The sequence below is a fragment of the Musa acuminata genome, chromosome BXJ1-6 (assembly GCF_036884655.1).
Source record: "Musa acuminata AAA Group cultivar baxijiao chromosome BXJ1-6, Cavendish_Baxijiao_AAA, whole genome shotgun sequence".
In the NCBI taxonomy this organism is placed as follows: Eukaryota; Viridiplantae; Streptophyta; class Magnoliopsida; order Zingiberales; family Musaceae; genus Musa; species Musa acuminata.
This window is the reverse complement of record NC_088332.1, coordinates 5,464,829-5,485,673: the sequence shown is the minus strand read 5'-3', so window position 1 is coordinate 5,485,673 and position 20,845 is coordinate 5,464,829. Positions and strand designations below refer to the sequence as shown.

The window sequence follows — 20,845 nt, the reverse complement described above, 5'->3', positions numbered from 1 at the left end:
TGAAAGGTGAAGCATTTAGGTTACATTGGTTCAGTGATATATATCCAGTTTCCTGATGCTTCTAAGGTTGATAACGGGAAAACACCAAACTGTCAGTCTGTCTATTAAGGCTGATTAGTTGCCTTAATAGACAACTAATAGATAACAGGAAAACACCAAACTGTCAGCATTTTATTTCGCTGTTCTGTATGCTTCTCTTGTGCTTTATGTTATCTCATGTCAACGCAGGCCTCATGAGCTGGAATGCTTTTGGGTTGGGAGTAATGAAATGCTTAGCGACCAAAGTTCATCAGATGATATCATTGTGGCTCGCAATGCTTTTGGCTATCGTGAATCTATGCTTGGAGTGGCAATTGGGCTCGCCATCCCTCTTTGGAGGACTGGTGCACCAATTCGCTTTTCTTTCAGTACTTTCTTTGATGGTTTTGCCAGTGTTGCGCTCTCATGGTTCCCAAAAAAAAAAAACTGGCCAGCTGCTGCCATCATCTCAGAGAACCCGATCGAAACATGCACCCGACATATAAATCCTGTACGGACCGGATACGGCCTTAATGGTTTGGTTCTTTACAAACGAAACCGGATGATCACCGTGTGGCTTTCTGCTCGATCCGGTGAATGCGAGTGAGGGATGGATATGCTTTCCCCCTTCGTTCGCTAAGAGCTTTGGGAAACTCGGGAAGAGCTCGAGCAGAAAGATATAGCTGGCGCAAGACGAGCTCAAGTAGAAAGATATAGTTGGTGAAAACCCTGTGCTCAAGCAGAAAGATACAGTTGGCACAAGACCATCATCCCTTTGCTTTGTGTGTTTGGCTTGACCTTATAGAAGAGTTCCGCCTCCGTCCTCATTTGTAGTTACTGGTACCTAACTTGCTTGCCATATATGATTCTCTTACTTGACTTCATACTCGCCCTGGAGCTCAAAGTCCGGCGATGAACCTCGATGTGCTCAGCGAGTAAGTAGTATTGCGAGAGTTTGAGTAAACAAGCAACAGAGGACCAAGCGGAGCGGGAAAGGTTTGATTGTTCTGTTAGATCTGGGGTGCCAATAGAAGTATTATGATTTGGCCGAGCAATCAACGGAAAGAAAGCGCCTGCATCTTCACAATACGGCTAATCGGGAAAGCACCGATAGAATTCAATATCACTTGAGCAGGTAAGGCGGAGAAGGGAGTTAATGCCGGGAGAGCGGCTGGGAGGAGAGGGGACCGGGCGGCGATCGTGGCGGCAATGGATGAGTCAGAGGACAGTCCTAGTCGCGGCGGTGGTCGCAGCGGCAAAAGAATCCACCGTGAATGGACTCGGGAAAGGAAACGTAGGGGAAGAACGAAGAAGGGGTGTGGTTCGATGGTTGGCCGCGGAGGGCATCCCGTGATTTGCGCCCGACGGAGATCTGCAAGAGGATGTCTTCGCACTATTTTGGGTAAAGGTTCGGTTTTTCTTTTCGGCTTTGTTTCCAATAGGTTCTTATCATTCTTCTTTGCCAATTATAGGCAGTCATCCTGCTCTGTTTTCCTCTCAGAGAGGGAAGGCGGAGGAGGAGGAAGGACTGTCTTTTCTTTTTCGCTTATTGTCATTGTTTTTGTGAATCAGGCTCCGTTCGAGGTACTTTTTGCAGCCCTTCTGAGATTTTTATTACCTTTTTGTTTGGTGGAATTATGCCGAAGGTGTTTTTTTATTTCTCTTATCAACTCATACTTCTTTTGTGTTGATTCTGGATCTCTCTCTCTCTCTAATCTTCAAAGTATCTTAGTTTGCAATTTTTTTTAGTTTTCATCTGATATTGATTTTATGATTTTGTATGTCTCAAAACTTCTGCTTTATAAGATGCCTTGAATAGACAACAAGCCTTGGTGCCACGATAAGATTGCTTCTAGCTGGGAGTCAAGAGGGTAAGGTTTCGTACTTTGATCCTTTCATAATGTGCCTTGGTAGGCGGTTCATTCATGTTGATGCACTTTTAAGATGTTCTTGATTGAATCCTTTGCAAAATCATGATCAAAGGAAAAATGGTTGTTCGTACCATTGAATCAGAGGTCAAACCGATATAATGTAAAATTCTGAAATCATGAATAGTATGTTCATGAGTTCAGGCTTGCAGAAGTTAAATCAAGGAAATGTGTGGAGTTTGGGTTATCCCAGTCATATTTTGGTTCGTCGTTGTCTTGGCATCAAGTGTTGATTAACGAAAAGTAGACTAACTGCAATAGCTTAAATAAAGATTAGTAGCTTTGTGTTCTTAATAATACGCTCAAGCCTCCCTTAGCTTCTTCGAAGTCACCATATGTGCTCTTGTAAGTGCACAGATTGCATCATTTTATCTGTCTGTTCTATGATCTTCTGAATTTCTTATATCACAACACACTTCACTCCTGTATTTTGCAACCATTCTGTTATGAAGCATTTATGGATTTCATATTGGGCTTGTTTCAAAAGTTTCTTATTTGTAAGATGATCGGAGTAGTCACATGCTTCAGTAATTGGAATTAGAAAAATTCATCCATTATTATCTGCCACCAGTGGGAAGTCCATTTCCAATTCATTAATGATAATATAAGGTAGTCCATCTGATCCATGTTAGGTATTCATTTATCTCTATCTGTTGTAGTTCCAGATATATTTTCCTTTTAAATGCTTCCTCTTAAGTGTTACATCTTGCATTTTTTTTTTTTTTTTTGTATGCTGAGAAAAGGACAACCATATATTTGGGAGACCAGGGTTTGAGTCACGGAAATAACATCTTTAAATATTTGAAGGTAAGGTTACATAATTGACCCTTCCCATACCCCACCTTGTTTACACTAGGTACGCCCTTTTGTTTACAAAACTATATGGCTCCTGTGAACTAGGGAAAGAATTGTGAAGGTTGATATTGTGCAATTAGAAGCAGCTGAGTGATAAATTAGTGACTTCTTTAGAATAGATTCATCAGTTATCTCAGTTCTTAAAGGCAACACATTTTCAAAATATCAATAATTTTGATACTACAGTCACATGTGAAAGGCAACACATTTACAAAGTTTCTCGTGTTTTGTGATTCTGTGTGCATGATCCTAAGCCACTTATCTGTTATCAATTTGGTAATTTTTTACTGCTGTTTTGCTTTATGATCTTAATACAATAAGCACCAAAAAGGTTTCTATTTACATTCTCTAGCTTTTTTTTGTCTCATTAAGCATTTATAGGTTTCATCTACAAGTTAGCAGAGAATCAATTTTTTTTTTTTTCAACAGAAATATTTGCTTGATGCTGTAATGTGGAACTTTAAGACCTGATTCAGACATTGCTTATGGATTCTGAACATGGGAGAGAAAGTTCTGAATATTACAATGCAAATCAAGGGCATGAAAAGGCTGGTATTTCCGGTGTCAAGGTTGATAACCCTGATCTGCCCAAGCCAGCAATTAAGCCTAAAACTGTGAAAGAAAGATCATGCTCAAATTCCTCTTCTTCAAGCACTTCATCAGAGGAGGAATTCTTCCAGTTAGATGCAAGTGAGCTTGGCAAGCCAATGGCAGTTGTTCATGAGATGCAAAGAAACGACTTGCAACCTTCACTTCGTGTGGAAAATACACAAGTAGAAGCAGGTCTAGGCTCAAGTAAAGGGCCAACAGAAATATCATTCTCTTCCTATGATTCTAATGGCAGTCCTGGATCTGATAATTCTGGCAATGCTGGAACAAAGCAGTCTCCTCCGGTTCAATCAATGTATAGATCAGATGTCCCTGATCCAAATAGGATACCTTCTTCTGTATTCGCAAGGACAAAGTCCACTACACCAATGGAATGGAGCGTGGCTTCTAATGAATCGTTGTTCAGTATCCATATGGGAAAGTCTGGAGATCTGACCGGCTTATATGGTAGCCAATTGGACGGTTATCCTCCAATTTCTCCCATGGCTGACATTACCCCCACAAAACGTAGAGCAGGACCTGGTTTACAACAAACAGTTGAATACGGAGCAGCAGATGATGAAGCTATGAAGGATGATGTTTTAAAGACAACCATCGAGGAGAATGCTGAAAATGACAAATCTCGTGCAACTGATGGTATTCGTCATTCTGATAGCACATCTCAGTTTTCTGATGGTGGCAGTGTGAACAGCTATCGTTCTTTTGCATTTCCAATGTATGTACTTCTCTCACCCTCCGTCATAAAACTGATACTTATAAATATACATATGAATACATTGAGTTGACAATGCATTCACAATCTGAAAGTAGCATGGTTGTGGGGTCCATTAATATCATCTTAATCCTTATGAAACACAACTTGACGTACTGAAACTGATACAATTCAAGCTTTGCTATATGTTGCAGCTGTTATTGCATTTGCTCAATGTAGCATCTTAAGAGGGAATTGTTAGGGTTTTGGTTAGGATCAATTTTTCTAATTGATGCATCTTGGGATGACTTGGCTATGAAATTTAGATGTCTGTGTAAAATTGTTTTTTCCTCTTCTAAAAGTGATCACTTGGCTGTTTCAGATTGACTGCTGAAGGAAGAAATGGGTCTGTGAAAGAATCAGTGCGTCCTGCATTTCAAAAGGAACAGCTCGAGCAGCCTCTACCACAAACAGAGCATCAAGAAGCAGAGCCTCCAAAAGAAGAACCAGTTGCTGCCCAGAAGACGTGGCTTTCGTGCTTTTCTTGTTGCTCATCACGTTGCTGACTTAGTGAGCAATAAAGCAACCTGATTATTCCTTTAAATTCTATGTGGTTCATCCACTTCTTTCCATGTGAATTGATGAATTAGGATAAGCTAATTGTGTTCAGATATTACTTTGGCTGATCCATCAAACATGGAAAAGAATGTAATTCATTGTGTATTTCTCTGAGAGAAAAACATCAGGATGTCTCTTTCATGGCAGACAAATGGTGAAGTTGGATGGATAAACCTTTTACTTTGATGCCAAAATGGAAGAAATGATATGCATATATACATGTCGGATTTAAGACTGACTCGTTAATTAGGAGTCTCGAAAACTTGTAATCGTTTGCTAAATTATATGCTACTTTGTTCTCTCATGCAACCTATTTTTCTGGCTGAATTTTCTATATGGTGAATTTGTTTTTCTTTTATTTTCCCCTGTAATTCTCTTGTAGATTTATGGTGAATACTCCGATGGCGATGGCTGTGTTTGAGGCCTTCATAAACTCTCAAAATCCATTTATTTTCTTTTTAGCACTGGTAGATTGATGCATAGTGGAGAGATGGTGGAGTCAACAAGCTGGTATTCTCTCTAACCTTCCATGGAGCCTCTATCTTGTGCTTACAGTTCTACTTCTCAACCTGGCCAACTGGATGGACAATGGTGGAAAGTTCTAAAAGATCAGAATTGTGATGGTGATTACTAGCAATCTTGTGCACATTCTCTCAAGATGATTCAGAATACAGCAAAGGTTTGAATTAAAATCTCACACATGTATTCTCTATCATGCCAGTGGTCAACAACTCTTTGTCCTGCATTTACTGAAGAAGTAAGAGCAGTTTTCCTTACTTCTACAGGTGATTGTTAGCCATGTCTTTGCAGGAACTGAATTCTTTCTGACAGACACAATCACACTCATTCTAAATTCTGATGGATAACAGACATGCAAAACTTGACACAGGAAATAATTGAGAGTTGGGAGAGAAGAAGTTAGCATAGTAAATAAGAACAGGGCTAAATTATATATAATATATGGACAGAAGACACATCAAAACAAGGAACATAATTACAATGCTTTCAAGTTATTTCTCAGACACACTCACCAACAAAGTAAATGATGATTTCATAAAGAAATTGGTCAAGAGAGATTTGCACCACATTTACTTGTCCCACAAACTACACCATGTATCAATGAGGAGGCGCATGATTCATAGGAAATCATTTTCTTTTCTTTTCTTTTCTTTAATTTAAAAAAAATTAATACATCAAATGACATACATAATGCTCATCATTTACATGAACTCGAATATGAAACTTATCACATGTATAAGAATATACTAATCGATTTAGATAACTCGAGACTAAAAGGCAATTCTTGAATTGAGTATATTCCACGTCACTTGAAGAAAACCAAACATCGTATGTATGTATAGAAGTGACACAATGCATCGAGAGATTGGATTCCTTTGTTATGTATGCATTTGAACACTGATTTCGATGTGGCAACTCCAATATCAACAAAAGAAAAAGGAAAAACATAGGCAAGTAGAAACTAATACGAGAAACAGAGAATTTGAAGTATCCGATGAAAGCATTTGCCACAATGAACAGTCGCAACACCATGAAAAGGCAAATAATTAATGCAAACAAGAATAAAAAAGAGAAGAAGCTTGCTTTGTTCTTGAAATATTAGGGGAACGCATTCTCAATCCATCGTAGCTACGCCACCAACTATGTTGGCTTGTCATGTCAGAAGGAAGATGACGACATATATTATTCATTGCTTCGGATATGACAGAACGCAGCGTCTCAAAGGAATCACCATTTGCACGGGAGATCCCGCGCCTCCAAAACCATTGCTGCCGGCCGATCACGACGGCGTCTCGTCGGGGTACGCGAACGAGTTGTTCCGAGACGTCTGCTGCGACCTCGGCGACCTCGGGCGGTAGGACCTCTGCCGGTTCCCGTTCTCGTCCACCACCACCATCTCCTCCTCCTCGTCGTCGCTCCCAACCTTGCACTTCTCCCCCAGGATGATGGTCTTCTTCCATATCGTGTCCTCCCCATCGCCCCCCTTCCGCTCTCTCCTGCTGGCCCTCAGCTTGTCCGGGAGCCCCCTGCTGAAGCTCAGCGAAAGTTTCTGCTTCGAGGCCGACGCCGGCAGCACGGTCGGGGGAAGGGGCCCGTGCGTCGCGACGTCGGGTGCCATCTCGATGACCGTGACTCGCTCCTCCTGCGTCTCCTGCGGTGGTGGTTTCTCCTCTTCTTCTTCCGAGGCTTGCGCCGCCGTTGCCTCAGCTGCAGGCTTCTGCTCCTCGTTCGACGGTGGCGAGCGTGGAGACCCAGACGAAGACTTGGTCGAGGACTTGCGATTGCATGTAGCACAGAGGGAGAGAAGAACGGTCATGGTGGCCGCGACCCATGCGACGACGAGGAAGAAGGCAAGTGCCGGGTGGATGGCATCGGGAGGAAACGGTGTTCTTCTTCCCATGCTCGATGGCGATGAACAAAGTGCTACATTCCGATCACACTAATGGCGAACTAAAGCTGATTCTTACGAGAAAAAGAAGGTAAAGAGAACGACTCCTCTCTCTTAACATGCATTGTGGAGGAGAGAGGGAAGAGAGGTGGTGGAAATGGCTTTGGCTCATGCTTTGTGGTTATAGGTGAAATGCGTTCTCTCTTCCAACTAAAACATACTAAACTAAGGTGATGTTAACAAGGAATAAGGGCGAATACAGCATGTCTGTCTATAAACATGTAGTTGACTTGTTCTTCTTCATTGATATGGATTTAGTGTGTCTAATTATATGTATAAGATTTCTGGGTAGAAGATAAAGCAGATATCTGTAGTATGTTACTTACTACAAGCTTATTGTGAAGCTAAAAATTATAGTTGTTCAATCATCATTAAAATTTCAAGTTCAGTAGGGGGAAGAATCCATCTATGCTATATTGTTATTCTATGAGAAAAATAACATATATGTTGACCTTTTGTTGGGAGGAGTTTTGAAGTCTTAATGTATTTTCCTTTATGCAAAATGAAAAGGGAATGCCAAAATGTTTCACATTGAATTATCAAATGAAAGTCTATACAAAAAAACCTTAGTTGAGGATTAAAATGTTGAGTAAGTCAAGAAAAAAAAAAAAAAAAAAAGAGAGTTTCTGTCTCTCTAGAAATCTTCTCACTTGGGCATTATGATATTTGGTATGGAATTATTAAGGCATTATAATTAATTTCTCCAACTCAGATATCTCACTTACAAATAAGGATTCACTAATAATATCGGGACTTGGTTTGCATGTTACGAGCAATTAATATTTTGCAACTATTTTACCATCATCTGCCACATATGGAATTTGTCCTTAAAGAGAAATTTCTTTTCTTTTCCTTTTTGCTAATAAATTTTCATTTATCCAACATCATGTTGTTTTATGGCTAAAGTTTGCCCCATTGGACAGTGCCATTATATCATATTAAGTTAATTATAAATTACCACATGTAAGTAACTATATTTATCATTCTAGTTCATGTATTTTACAAAAGTAAAATATTTAAGTTCATTTACCATAACATCATCGACTTTATAAAATATAAAAACAATGATAAAAGAATAATTTTAATATTTCAGTTGATGGTGATGGACGACAATGTCACTAGGGGTTGCGGGTGATTGTTGTGAATGAAGAGAGTATCAAAGAGAGATCAGTGAAAAGTAGACCAGACCTCCTCGACAGTCGGTAACATGCTCTCACATAAGCAACGACTCTTTCGTATCGCGCGACCTGTGGGAACTCTTATTAATAGACCCTTTAGCCATCCCGGTAGACTAATTGCACCAGCAGAGCCGGAGTTAGCGTATTGGCATTAGCAACTAGACCGAAGAGGTTTTGCTTAAGGACACAAGAAGGGCTACTCTCTATTTGCATCGACACAAACGTAGTTGCCAAACAATAAAAGAGTTGCTTAGCATTTATATTAGCATCGATATAGATGTAGAGTGACATCACTTGACATTTGTACCGACCCTTTCATAGCTCAACAACTATGTCGACATTGACGCAGATGTAGAGTGACGAAAAGACCGCTCGATAATTGCATTTATGTCAACGCAAATGTAGAGCAACTCTTACCTTTTGTCACTGCTCTCCTCATCCACAATAGTCATCTGCCACCAACAACGTCGTCCGTCACCACCAATTGAAATATTAAAATTATCTTTTTGATATTTATTTTTATGTTTTCGTTAGTAAAACAAAACTTACGATATTAGGATAAATGAAACGAGATATTTTACCATTGTAACTATATGGTTATCAATATAATTTTTTAAAATACAATGATCGGGATGTTAAGGATAACATATAATTATCCTTGACATTTGTACCAGTGGCCCTTTCGTCGCTCAACAACTATGTCGACGTCAACGTAGATGTAGAGTGACGAAAAGACCGCTCGATAACTGCATTTATGTCAACACAAATGTAGAGCAACTCTTATCTCTTGTCACCGCTCTTCTCATCCACAATAGTCATCTGCCACCAACAATGTCATCCGTCACCATCAATTGAAATATTAAAATTATTTTTTTATCCTTTATTTTTATATTTTCGTTAGTAACACTGACGATGTTAGGATAAATAAAGCTAGAAGTTTCACCGTTGTAACTATATGATTATCAATATAATTTTTTAAAATACAACGATCGGAATGCTAAGGATAACATATAATTAACCCATAATACCACATCAAATGTTTCATTTTAACATTAGAAAAAGATTCAAAAGAAGAGAGAGAGAGAGAGAGAGAGAGAGAGAGAATTTCAATTTGCAAAATCTGAATTCTTAAGAATTCATTTCCCATCTGATATCTTCACCATCATATGTCACATCTCAAATATTTATCTTTTACACAATCCCCCCATCTGTCATGCCATGTCTCTTTCATCTCTTTCATCTAGAATGAGACCAGGGTGATTGTTGATTTGATTGATATTGCCATAGATTTCATGTCCCTTGATATCTCTGTGATAGCAACCTTAAGAGAAATGAAACGACTATCAGAAACAATAAGTTTCACACCAAACCAAAGGAAAAGATTTTAAGTGTCATAAATATCTGACACTGGCATCAATGTCAGGAGCACTTAATCTTCTGCCCAACTTGCCTGGAATTTTATTGGTTGTATTTGATGCTATAAGAAATCTTGATACTGTAGGAAGTCAAAATACTGCAGGCAATCAGACTAGGGCTTGGTTGGCTTGGAAATCTATGAATAGTTTAAAGAATCTGATATGTAGACCTGGGAGTCCAAGATCCAATGAGTCCAAGATTCTTCAGCATCCAAAAGAGACAGAAGCAAGGGAAGAAGACAAAAGAGTTGGTCAGCAACAAAGTTTTACCTTTCCAACTTGCCGAAATGTCCTGTTCAGAGAGAATGACAATGGAATCTAATCACTAATCCATGTATTGTATGAGCTAAACCTCTGTCACAAGAGTCAAAGATAGCTGACAATGTCATCTAGATTTCAAATGTGACAATGTAAATTGAACTCCATGCTTCTTAATCAAATCTGTACCTCAGTGCACAGTGTATCATTAGAGAAAGAGGACGTACGTAAAAAAAAACAGAGTTCTACTAGTGACCTTGAAGACAATAAAAATCTATTACTTGATGGTGTTTCCAAAGGCAAAACTTGGCCCTTGGGAATGCTAAAATAATTAACCCTGACCGAGCATTTATTAGTATAGCTGGAATAGTCAAATTAGTTACTTGAACGAAAGAAAATGTTGATGAACTAATTTGAGATTAATTATCCTAACGTCATTGATTTTACCAAAAGAAATATAAAATAAAGGATAAAAAGATAATTTTAATATTCTAGTTGACGATGACGAACGACATCGGTGATGATGGATAGTGATACTGCTGAGAGTCACGAATGACTATTATGGATGAGAAGAGCAACGATAAAAGGTGAGGGCTGCTTTGCATTTGCATCGACATAAACGTAATTATCCAATGGTCCTTTCATTGCTTTGCATCTGCGTCGGTATTGTTGTAATTATCGAGCGACGAAAGGTCCGTCGATTTAGATACCGAGCCGTGCCACTTTGCATCTATATCGGTATCGACGCAGTTATCGAGCGATGTCGCTTGGTATCTACATCGACGGTCCTTTTGTCGCTCAATATCTGCATCGACGCCAACGTAGATGTAGAGCGGCGTTGCTCGACAACTGCATCGGTGTCGATGCAGATGTACAGTAGCCTTCATCTCTTATCATCGTGCTCCTTATCTACAATAATCATCCGTGGCCTCTAGTGGTATCGTCGTTCGCCACCACGGACATCGCATCCATTATCACTAACTTGAACGTTACAATTAATTTTTTACCTTTTATTTTCGTATTTTCGTTAGTAAAAATGATGACGTTAGGCTAAATAAATATAGATATTTTATTTTCGTAACTATAGAAATATTAATTTAACTTTTTAAAATGTACGGATAAAAATACTAAAGATAACTAACTACAGGATAATATATAATTAGCCCACTAATACGAGAGATACAATAATTGAGACAGATAATTGAACGAAGAAGAATGCTTTAAGAGACTCAATTCAGCATGATTCCTCCTCTGCTTGCAAAACTATAGCAGATTGCTAGTATTGATCAATGACAGAGACCTTGGTGGTAAGCACCATTCACTCGCACAACATACTTATACATACACGACAACAAGATGTTGAACAATAAGAGCAGACACAAATTACTCACACACACCAATGCTGTAAAAGAAGGAACTAAGAAGTTACATATGTGTGTTGCTCATGGCAATTGTAGTTCTCCTTGTCTCTGCTTCCTGTCAACCTCTTCTTATCTCTTGGTGGAAATGTAGCCACTAGTTTGGAAGACAAAGCCTTGTGATTGGAACAAGCATCGCTGTTCATGTTGATATCAGCTAAAGCCTTCCTTTGAAACAGAGCATCGCCAGATTGCAGTCTCTGCGTTGTTGTAGTATGTGCACCAACAGCTTTCTTCTTTGCCTTGATTGATTCGGTTAAGTTCATGTACCTGGGCCTGCTCTTGTAGCTGTCTTCGGTTCTTTCAGATGCTAATCCAATCGTACTGGAGATGGGTGTCAGTGTGCAAACAGAAGAGGATGCAGAACTCTCATTGCAGTGCAGTTCAGTGCTTGTAGATGAATGAGTCCTGCAGGATAGGTGGATGGGTGTGGTAGGAGGCTTTGATGAAATCCTGGTGCTCGTATTGTTCTTCTTTGTCTTGACTAAACAAGGTTCCGAGTGTGTTGAAGAGATGCCACACATGTTCTGGGCCTTTTCTTCCATCAATCTGTTCTCCCAGGGTTTTGCAGCCATCCAAAGGTCTAACCAGCTCCACTTGGCATTGTTCTTGTCGAAATCATTATGCTTCAGAGATGCTGTTGTTTGGTTGGGCCGACCATTCACTGTTGACTTTGATTGCTGACAGAAAGCAAAGCAAGAACTCCAGTAAGAGCATGTTTTTTGGCTCGAGAAAGAATGTTGTCCACTCTACTTCTGTTCACTAGATGCAATGAGGAACGACAAAACAAACAGTTCAAAGAATCTGGCAAGAAAAGAAGAAGAAACAAGAAAGAAAAATCCAAAGAAAGCTAAAAGCTAAAACTGGCATCCCAAGAAAGCTGCTGCAGCAACAGCACAGAATGCACAAGTAAATTGAGCTCAATACTGCTCCAAAAGATCAATTTGTGATGTATGTGTACCTCTTGAGACATAGCATAAGCAATTGCCCTCTCTCTCTTAAGAACCCCCTCTTGCCTCTTCTGTAATCTTGCTCTTATTGCTTCTAATGTTCCCTGACTGTCACACCATCCTTCCTGCAAAAGAACTCACAAGATTCAACAAAAAGAGAGGAAATGATATGAAATTGGATGATCGTCTAAAATTGTCATACATGCTACTGTTTCAGACATTTCATATCTCCGTAAGAAACTGAACTATTACTCATAGAAATTTCTGAAAAGCTCAGCAACCATTTCAACAATCAATTCCAACAGTCCATAGATTCGACTTCTGGCTTCTACAACCCACTAGATCTCGCCTTTCCTCCTTCACAGTTTGTCTTTGTCAACTAGGAAAGACAGGCCGGAGAAGTATACCTCTGCTTCTTTCAGCAGGTCCTGTTGGCTCCGACGAGCTTCCAGCATCTTCTGCACGGCTTGGCCTTCGGTGGACATGCGGACACGCCGAGCCCGTATGCGCGCTTGTACTCGGACGAGGGCCTGCATGCACCTGAGCGTCACCGCCGCCTGATTCCTCACTTGCCGGCCACGTACTATGGCCTGAAGTCTCACGATTCCTTTCAGTGCCTTGAGAGCCCTCCTGGCCTGCAGTTTCAGTAAGAAGATGGGAAATTTCTTGCTTGAATTTGTTATTTTCAGCCCCAGATAAGGAAGCTTAGCCAAAGCAGAGAGATCTTTGTAGAAATTTGGAGGCATAAAGAAGGAATCTTTCTTACCAGGAAGCCGCGGAAGGCGGTTTGAATCCGGAGCGCAGCCCATTCCTGACTGACGACCCTGAAATCCTTGGGCGGCGCACGAATCACTGTCGCCACCGCTGCGGTGAACGCGTCGGCCAACGACGAGACGTCGGACGCCTCCGACGCCACCGACCGGTGGCTGCTGCCCTTGGAGCCCCTCCACAGGGACAGCTGCTCCCCCGAGGCGCTCCTCCACAGCTTCTTCCACTTCCTGCTCTTACCATTCTCACTGCCACCTCTCTTTTCCTTCAAATCACAAGAGCAAAAGGAGCAGCTTCAGCCAAAGCTTCAAATAGAATGGAACAAGGGGAGGAGGAAAGAGATTAGTGGTAGTAGTTACAGCGTCATTCTTCTCTTGCGCCTTGAGGCCTACGAAGGATTTCAACCACTTCCCTGAGCCACCCATTTCTTGAGGCACTTCCTCTTCGGTAGAAGATTCCCAGCTTCGGGAAGAGCATATGGTTTGGTATATATCTTGGTGAAGTCGGGTTTCGTCTCGAGTCTAATGAGCTGAAGCATTGTGGACTGTGGCCGACAGTCTTATCTAGCCGTTTGCTTGGTGTTTCAAATTCAAAAGAGAGGACTGACAGCAAATGGCACAGAGAGAGAGAGAGAGAGAGAGAGAGAGAGAGAGAGAGAGCGCATTGGATCCTTTGCTTGTGTTGGGGGACCGTGGTGTGCATGCGACGCAATGGTGGTATTCTTTAGCTTTTGGGGTGGTTGATGACACTGTCCTACCTCAAAAGCCTTTTTCGAATCCTTTACCTTCCTCGTGTGATGGGGTGAGGCCACCATTGTCAGTGTTAACTCCACATCTGGGAAGAGACATATGCCTAAGAACACCACACAGTTCTTCAGGTTTTCATCTCAATTACACCATTAATCTGCATGTTCTTTGTAGTAGGAAGTAGAGTTTCATGTGTCTCCTCCATTAATTTAAAGCTTTTACACTTCAATATATTGCGTAGATGCACGACTTGATGCGATTCGAGTAAACAACATGCAGGCTAATTATGGCTCCTATCTTCCATTTACGATGGGGCACACATCATCAGGAAGGAATTCAAGATACTCATCATCGCTCTCGGATTTGAAACCAAAAGCGTGTAGCAGAACTGGCGGCAGTAACAGAGAACGGGGAGCTCAGGAGAATTAATCATCACCATCTCTTTACGGATGCTGCATGAAAGTGGGAGGAAGCTTTATCAGCATGTTCTAAGCCAGCCAGCCAGTGGGAGCATATGTCCGTAGAGCCTCACAGGAATTCTTGGACACGAAACTCATATGGTGTTTTCTTGATCTGACAGCGTCAGTTTCAGGTGTCGGTCGCATCTCCTTAATTGCGTTTTTCCATATCTTGCATTTAAGAGCATCCTAAGGTAATTCGATCAGGAATGCAGGTGGCTGTTCTTGTTTGACAGCTTCAGGAATTCGACCAGGAATTCGTGTTTCTCTGTAAAAGTGAGAGAGTATCTGTGAAATGGCTTTTTGTTTTTTGGATGCTGCTGATCATTTTCAGTATATCGTTCACAGTATAACTTGAACACATCTTTATGGAGTACAACTTTGGATGGGTAACACTTTTTCTCAGAGAAAAGAAGACACAAAATGGAAGATCAAATCTGGACTTCATTTTGCCTTGCAAAAATATATCTCTACATGACTCTTTATCTCCTCATCTAAGAGGACAAAAAGAATGGACTGCATACAGTAATCGACCTCATCTTGGAGGCATCAAAAAAGAAGGAAAAAGTGGGTTATGAAGTCAGATTAATTAACAAATGCACAAAATAAAACAAAACAAAAACTAATTTTTTGGCCAGATGTCGTGTATCTTTCCTTTATTCACCTTCAAGCACCAATCTTGTGTAAGATATGTGCACCAACTGGGTGCTAGAACTCACTGTCTAGGATCAGGTGTAGAATGACGACTGACAGCAATCAACACCGTCTATGTTTAGGAAGAGTAAGAGAGATGATGGGGGCAGGGAGGGCCATGCTTGCTAGTGTGGGGGATAGCCTCATCCCGGAGTTGGGCCGGGGGGATGGTATCGGATCATTATTCACAATAGGGGAAGGAATGGATCTTGGTGACAAGTTAACTTGCTCGAGCGCCTTGAATTGGAGATCTGTGGGGTAGTTCCGAACACACCTAATTCGAGGCCCAGCCCCAGTTGTCCACTTGCGATGGCGGTGGCCGACCAATCCAACAGTAGTCTCGACATTGTTGCCTTCATTGAACACATCTATTAGGGAATTCAGAGCACCCTCTTCTGCCTCGGTTTCACTCGAGTCACCTGCTTCGAGTGTTTTAGATTCCACTGTACCCCTTGTGCCCTTGTTCATGTCTATCAATGAATCGATCCTTGGCATCTTGAGTGGTGGGTAGTAGTCATCGTCAACGATTGCACGTCTCTGAAGAAAAATTGACCATATGTCAGTCTCTTGCGGGATGTTAAGATCAACATTTACTTCAGTTGTTAAAAGGACTCTTGTAAGCATCTTCCTCGGCCATCAAAACAGCATATATAATAGACATTTTCTTTTTCCAAAAAATACAATTTTCCCAAAGCTGTCTACAACTTAGCTACACAAATGGTTGATTGGAATAGGAAAGAAAGAGGATTACCTTGACATCAGTGAGGCATACGTTGTTCTCTTGAAGAAAGCAGACAAATTCCTTGAAATTTTCCTCGGTCGGAAGGTAATGTCCACTGTATGGCCAAACAGCCTAAAAGAAATAATTAATCAGAAATCAGGTATCAGAGAATTTATTGTTTTTTTCCAGCCTATAGTTCTCAGTTTATTCCAATGCTAAATACTTTAAATGTTAACAGTAGCATCAATGATATAAACAAATGCATTAATATTAAAAATGAACTTTAGATAATCAACTGGACATAATTTTCTGACAAGTACCTTCAGAATCCCCACTTTTGCAATCAATCTTCCTGCAGCTATAGTAGCTCCACCAGCAAGAAAACTCGAGTGCTGAAATGAACCCTTTTCTTTCTGCTCATACATATAAGAAAATTGAGATTAGATGTCAGCAAAAAGCATGTGACTCTAGGGGAAGAACTTAAGATCACTCTCTTAGAAATAGCATGTAATCTAACTATTCATGATAAAAATATATTCTGCTATGAAACAAAATTCTAGATAAGTACAGAAGATTTTCAAGAAAAAAAATTATATGAAACAAAGTTTCATTTGGTAATTTAAGGTCAAAGTTACCTGTTTCATAAATAAGATGATGCTAAAGTCAGAAATGTGAAACTCACCTGCCCCACATATAGTGCTTTTGTTGTACTGAGAACAAATATCCATTTAGAACCTTCAGTAGTGTCTACAAATTTCCCATTTTGCTTGTAGAGTAGTTTTCCATCCTCTACAACGACTTCATAAGCCTGCCGCTCTTTCTGAATAAAGAATGAAGTCGAATTGAATTGGCATATGTTCAGAATTTCCAAATATGATCATTTCATTAGTAAGGGATGTACCGGTCCAAGATATTTAATGCACTCCTGCTGAAGTTTGGTTCTTGGGCACTTCACAAGATTCACTTCTTTGCCATCACTAACATCCAGCCTTTATGTTTCACACAAAAATCAGAACTAAAGCTTGGTATTCCACTAAGAAGGAAAAAGACAATAGATGTATGTATGCCAGTCGGACATAATTACCAGTAGAAGAATGGTTGTTTGCTCTCACTTTTAACCCATACATCATAATACAGATGCAGATTGTGCCCATATCGATGACGGGGATCGATCTGTAAGCAAAGACAAGAATAATCACTCATTATACCAGCCAAATATTACATTTGCATCAAAAAAGTTCTTCCCACCAGATATCCTTTTAAAGACGATTTATCAGTGAGAAAATAAGAATCAGTATCTTTTATTCCCTTGTAATGCATTTGGTTTGCGCTACAATACATTTGAAGAATTCTATCAACTATTTTTGAACTTCTCAAAAACTGTGGGCTATGTCTTGGTTCTTTTTTTTTTTTTTGAGACAATTTAATAAATTTTCAGTGGGAAGATAGAGATAATTAATGTACAGCTTCAAGCCAATGTTGAAGTGCCAGCTTTTGTGCCTTGTGATTCTTGGACAAACCCTTACCAACCTACAAAGAATAGGAAAAGGAATTTCACAATCTCATAGCAGTAGCAATCACTTAAGACGATTAAAACTTCAACTTAGAATGATACTGTGATACCTGCACAGAAGTAGATAAATTTCAAAACTACTAAGGCATGGAATAATAGCAACTGGGCTACCTTGGCCGCCCTTGTTCGTGCCCTAGCCCAACGCGAAGCTGCTGTCTCTGGCTTTTCACCATTGAAAAATGATATGGAGCTGTGTTTTAGAGAGGCAAAATCCAATGCCTTCCACCTGTAACCAAAGGAATATCAAATTAAAAACAAAAAAAATCAGAGAATGCCAATCGATTGATACCAACTCATAACTACATAAGCATAATTCTGGAAACAAACCATAATTCCTCAGCGACTACTGCACAATCTGCCAAATTTCTTCGAGTTCGGTAACTCTTGTACACCTTTTGCAGCTTAACAGCTGCTGCATCAAGCTCTTTGATGGGCCTTGGTGAAACTAACAGGCAACTTGCTGGATTCAACTTCCGATCAGCATTATTTCCAGTGTCCTCTGCAGGAGGTTCTTTTGTATCATCATCCTCATCCTGATTCTTGGATGAAATATTAGTTTCCGTCTTGACTTTGTCCTGATCCCAATTTTTGAAGCTTAATGATTTTTTCAAGGAAGCACAAGATGTGATCTTGATCATCAACCCATTTTGTTTGCAGCTAGTAGATCTTGTGATCGTCTTGACATCTTTCTCCATGAAGCTCAAAGCTTTCATCTCCTCATCCTCTTCAGTCAAAGCAAAAATCTTGCTTCCCATGAGCTCAACCCATGGGCAACAGAGCAAGGACAAATTTACGCCCATCAAACGAACGGAAGTCTTCAATTTAGCAGTTGTGAGTGAAGAGTCATTCTCCTGCCATATATAGCATGAAATGAAAGAACATCTTCATCTAAAATTTGAGCTAATGTGATGTTTCTTGGTACAAAAAGCTCGGTCAATGATAAGAAATATCAATATCACCTTTTTTAAAATGGGTTTCCCAGTCAGCTACTGTTGGAAATGGACATTGTTGTTTGCTAAATATTACAACTATTTGATATCCATCCCAAAATTACAACTGAAAAAGAACTGGTCTCAGCTCCTATAAATTAATTGATTTCCATGATCCATCGACGGAAGGATGGCATCAAACTCGTCGGATACAGGTAGAAACCAAATCATCCACAAAATTATTGATGATGTATAGAGTTCTGATCCTAAATGGAAGGGGACTGCCTCAAATGGAGCTCCATCAGTTGCAAAGATGAATATTTTTTTCCTTTCTTTAGTCCAACAAAACACTCAATACTCATCATGGAAAACTAGCGATCAACCTATGGAGCAGTTTGCCTACTACTAGTACTTTTGGAATCCCCAGCCACACCGAATCAAACACTGCAATAATCAATCTCCATACTCTAGCAAAACACACAAATCAAATGAAATACAACCCCAAAGGAACAGGAGATCAGAAACCAAACAAGAACAGGGTGACATAGAGATCTAGAAATCCAAATTTTCAGAAGGAAATAAGGTTCCTTTCATCCTACCTCTGTAACCCAGAAAAGAAATCAAGAACCCCTGAGGTGGAGAGAAGGAAGCGCATAACAAAAAGGGACACCTACCTGGCGGCTGCTGGATTAGTATATATATACTCTTTTACTTGGGCCCGTCGACTGTCGTCGTCAGGCGGGACGAAACGAGTCGTAGGGGGCCTGCAAACTACAACGAAAGTGGGCGGTAAAGTAGTCCAAGCCTTGAAGAGCGCCTCCAGTAGTGACAAATGGTGAGTTGTAGCAATAAAAAAAGGCATTGAATTGGAACTGTTTTCCTGGAGGAGGAAAAGATCGTGTACGATCCAGGATTTGATCCGGAAGGTGACAAGGAAGAGGTGGGAGGAGTTGGTCAAACATGGTGGTGACATTTCTGTGACTCCATCGTCACACACCAATGTGGCATTTTGATTTGTGGAAGAAGACAGAGTCTGTATATTGACGGTCTTAGAGAAGATCTAGTTTAGATTGCCACCAACCTCCCAAACTATCCAAGTATTATCGTCTCCACCACTATGAGGTTTTCCTACCACTCAATTGAACAGATTCTTTGACTTTTTCTTTGTCAACTAATAACTATTGCATGATGCTGGCAATTTTCTATTACTTCTCAGGAGTTCTCTCCACTTCTACATCACAGCACTTCGTATCTAATGTAGTCAGCACACAAGTTCAGGCTTAGCTGCATAGATAGATCTTCAGTCAACCTTCACAAAGCTTTTTCTCTACAAATTGTAAGATAAATAATACAACACCAATATTTCTGCATTATTGTAACAAAATACTGCTACAGAAAGTTAAGTTCTATAGTAATCGGCAGAAGAAAAAGGTTAAACTGCAGTAGACAGAAGAACCATCAAGTTTTCTGCTGTGGCATTTGGAGCAGCCTCCTGTAGAGCCATTCTTTGATGCTTGGTTAAAAGCTTTGGCTGCTACTTAGCTAAACATTAATGGCGATTTACTCTCATATTATGGAAGCTTTGGCATGCAAGTTTTGGAGGATGAAGACTGACTTAGAAAAATTCTGCACCATACATGCCGAGGCGATCTCTAATGTACGTTTTCAATTGTTTTCCACAATAATATAACAACATCAATCTGAGAGTAATGTATGCGAGTATCTCATATTATCGGAACTCATTTTGAGAATGTATGCAAGTATCAAAATGAGTTCCGATGATTGGTAGGGAAGAAAACTAAGCTCCTCAAAGATGAAGAACAAGTATGCAAGTATTAAAGAAAGCAGAGGGCTGAGAACAAGGTGTTGACTGAATGATGTATCGATCTTTTAAGCGGAAATGTCGGAGAAAAACCCTAAAGTCCACCCTGTAAGAATCAAGCAGCTTCTGCCGTTACACACGAAAAGGTCACGTAATAGTTGATGAAGTACCCTCCTTAAGTTCTTAGTATGTGCTCTGCAAGTGACTGCGGGCTTCGGACTCGGGTGGCGCGAGATTACGAGGAAAGAAGTCTCACCTGTTTAGCCTATATATAAATATATATATATATATATAGGCCTTCATTTCGACACCACTCGCTTTCAACAAGGAGCGTGCCATCGATCTCATCATTGCTTATCCGACGTCGCTCGGTAATTATGTCAATGTCGAAGTAGATGTAGAGCGATGCGGGATAGGCGATGGGCTCCTTATGGAGACGGGTGGCGTCATGATGAGAGCAGACCTCATCGTCGTCGGAGGCGACTAGACAACTGCATCGGTGTCGATGCCAACGATGTCGTCGTATGCCACTGAACATTAAAATTATCTTTTTATTTTTTATTTTTATATTTCTGTTAGTAAAATTAACGTAAATGGATCTATATGTTTTACTTTACTAACTATAGGGATGTTAATATAATTTTTTAAAGTATAATGATCGAGATGTTAAAGATAATTAACTATACGAGGTAATATGTAATTAGCCGAAATGCACATACGCTTGCCTGGG

At 40.2% G+C, this 20,845-nt stretch overlaps 3 protein-coding genes across 9 annotated transcripts; 1 reads left to right on the top strand and 2 right to left on the bottom strand.

Annotated features, from left to right (window-relative positions):
* The first annotated feature begins 44 nt into the window (after positions 1 to 44).
* On the top strand, positions 45 to 5,023 carry LOC103986990 (uncharacterized). Of its 5 annotated transcripts, none has more exons than XM_065186350.1 (4): positions 45 to 1,602; positions 1,825 to 1,889; positions 3,231 to 4,125; positions 4,484 to 5,023. In XM_065186350.1, exons 3-4 carry the CDS (start codon positions 3,287 to 3,289, stop codon positions 4,665 to 4,667), a joined length of 1,023 nt encoding a protein of 340 aa, XP_065042422.1. In that variant the 5' UTR covers positions 45 to 1,602; positions 1,825 to 1,889; positions 3,231 to 3,286; the 3' UTR covers positions 4,668 to 5,023. The 5 variants fall into 5 exon arrangements, with proteins under 5 accessions (XP_065042422.1, XP_065042423.1, XP_009403434.2 ...); XM_065186351.1 differs by having other exon boundaries at positions 45 to 1,664; XM_009405159.3 differs by lacking the exon at positions 1,825 to 1,889 and having other exon boundaries at positions 45 to 1,420.
* A 6,315-nt stretch (positions 5,024 to 11,338) lies between these two features.
* On the bottom strand, positions 11,339 to 13,682 carry LOC103986989 (protein IQ-DOMAIN 6-like). Its single transcript, XM_009405154.3, has 5 exons — positions 13,533 to 13,682; positions 13,172 to 13,438; positions 12,813 to 13,040; positions 12,417 to 12,530; positions 11,339 to 12,135 (listed from the first exon to the last, which is right to left on the bottom strand). The coding sequence occupies exons 1-5, from the start codon at positions 13,596 to 13,598 to the stop codon at positions 11,455 to 11,457; spliced, it is 1,356 nt and encodes a 451-aa protein (XP_009403429.2). The 5' UTR covers positions 13,599 to 13,682; the 3' UTR covers positions 11,339 to 11,454.
* A 1,119-nt stretch (positions 13,683 to 14,801) lies between these two features.
* On the bottom strand, positions 14,802 to 18,974 carry LOC103986988 (IQ domain-containing protein IQM1). Of its 3 annotated transcripts, none has more exons than XM_009405153.3 (10): positions 18,893 to 18,974; positions 17,692 to 18,215; positions 17,476 to 17,590; positions 17,256 to 17,321; positions 16,876 to 16,964; positions 16,693 to 16,780; positions 16,474 to 16,611; positions 16,112 to 16,204; positions 15,822 to 15,923; positions 14,802 to 15,607 (listed from the first exon to the last, which is right to left on the bottom strand). In XM_009405153.3, exons 2-10 carry the CDS (start codon positions 18,162 to 18,164, stop codon positions 15,134 to 15,136), a joined length of 1,638 nt encoding a protein of 545 aa, XP_009403428.2. In that variant the 5' UTR covers positions 18,165 to 18,215; positions 18,893 to 18,974; the 3' UTR covers positions 14,802 to 15,133. The 3 variants fall into 3 exon arrangements, with proteins under 3 accessions (XP_009403428.2, XP_018683143.2, XP_065042407.1); XM_018827598.2 differs by lacking the exon at positions 18,893 to 18,974 and adding an exon at positions 18,324 to 18,886; XM_065186335.1 differs by lacking the exon at positions 17,256 to 17,321.
* Between the last annotated feature and the right edge of the window lie 1,871 nt (positions 18,975 to 20,845).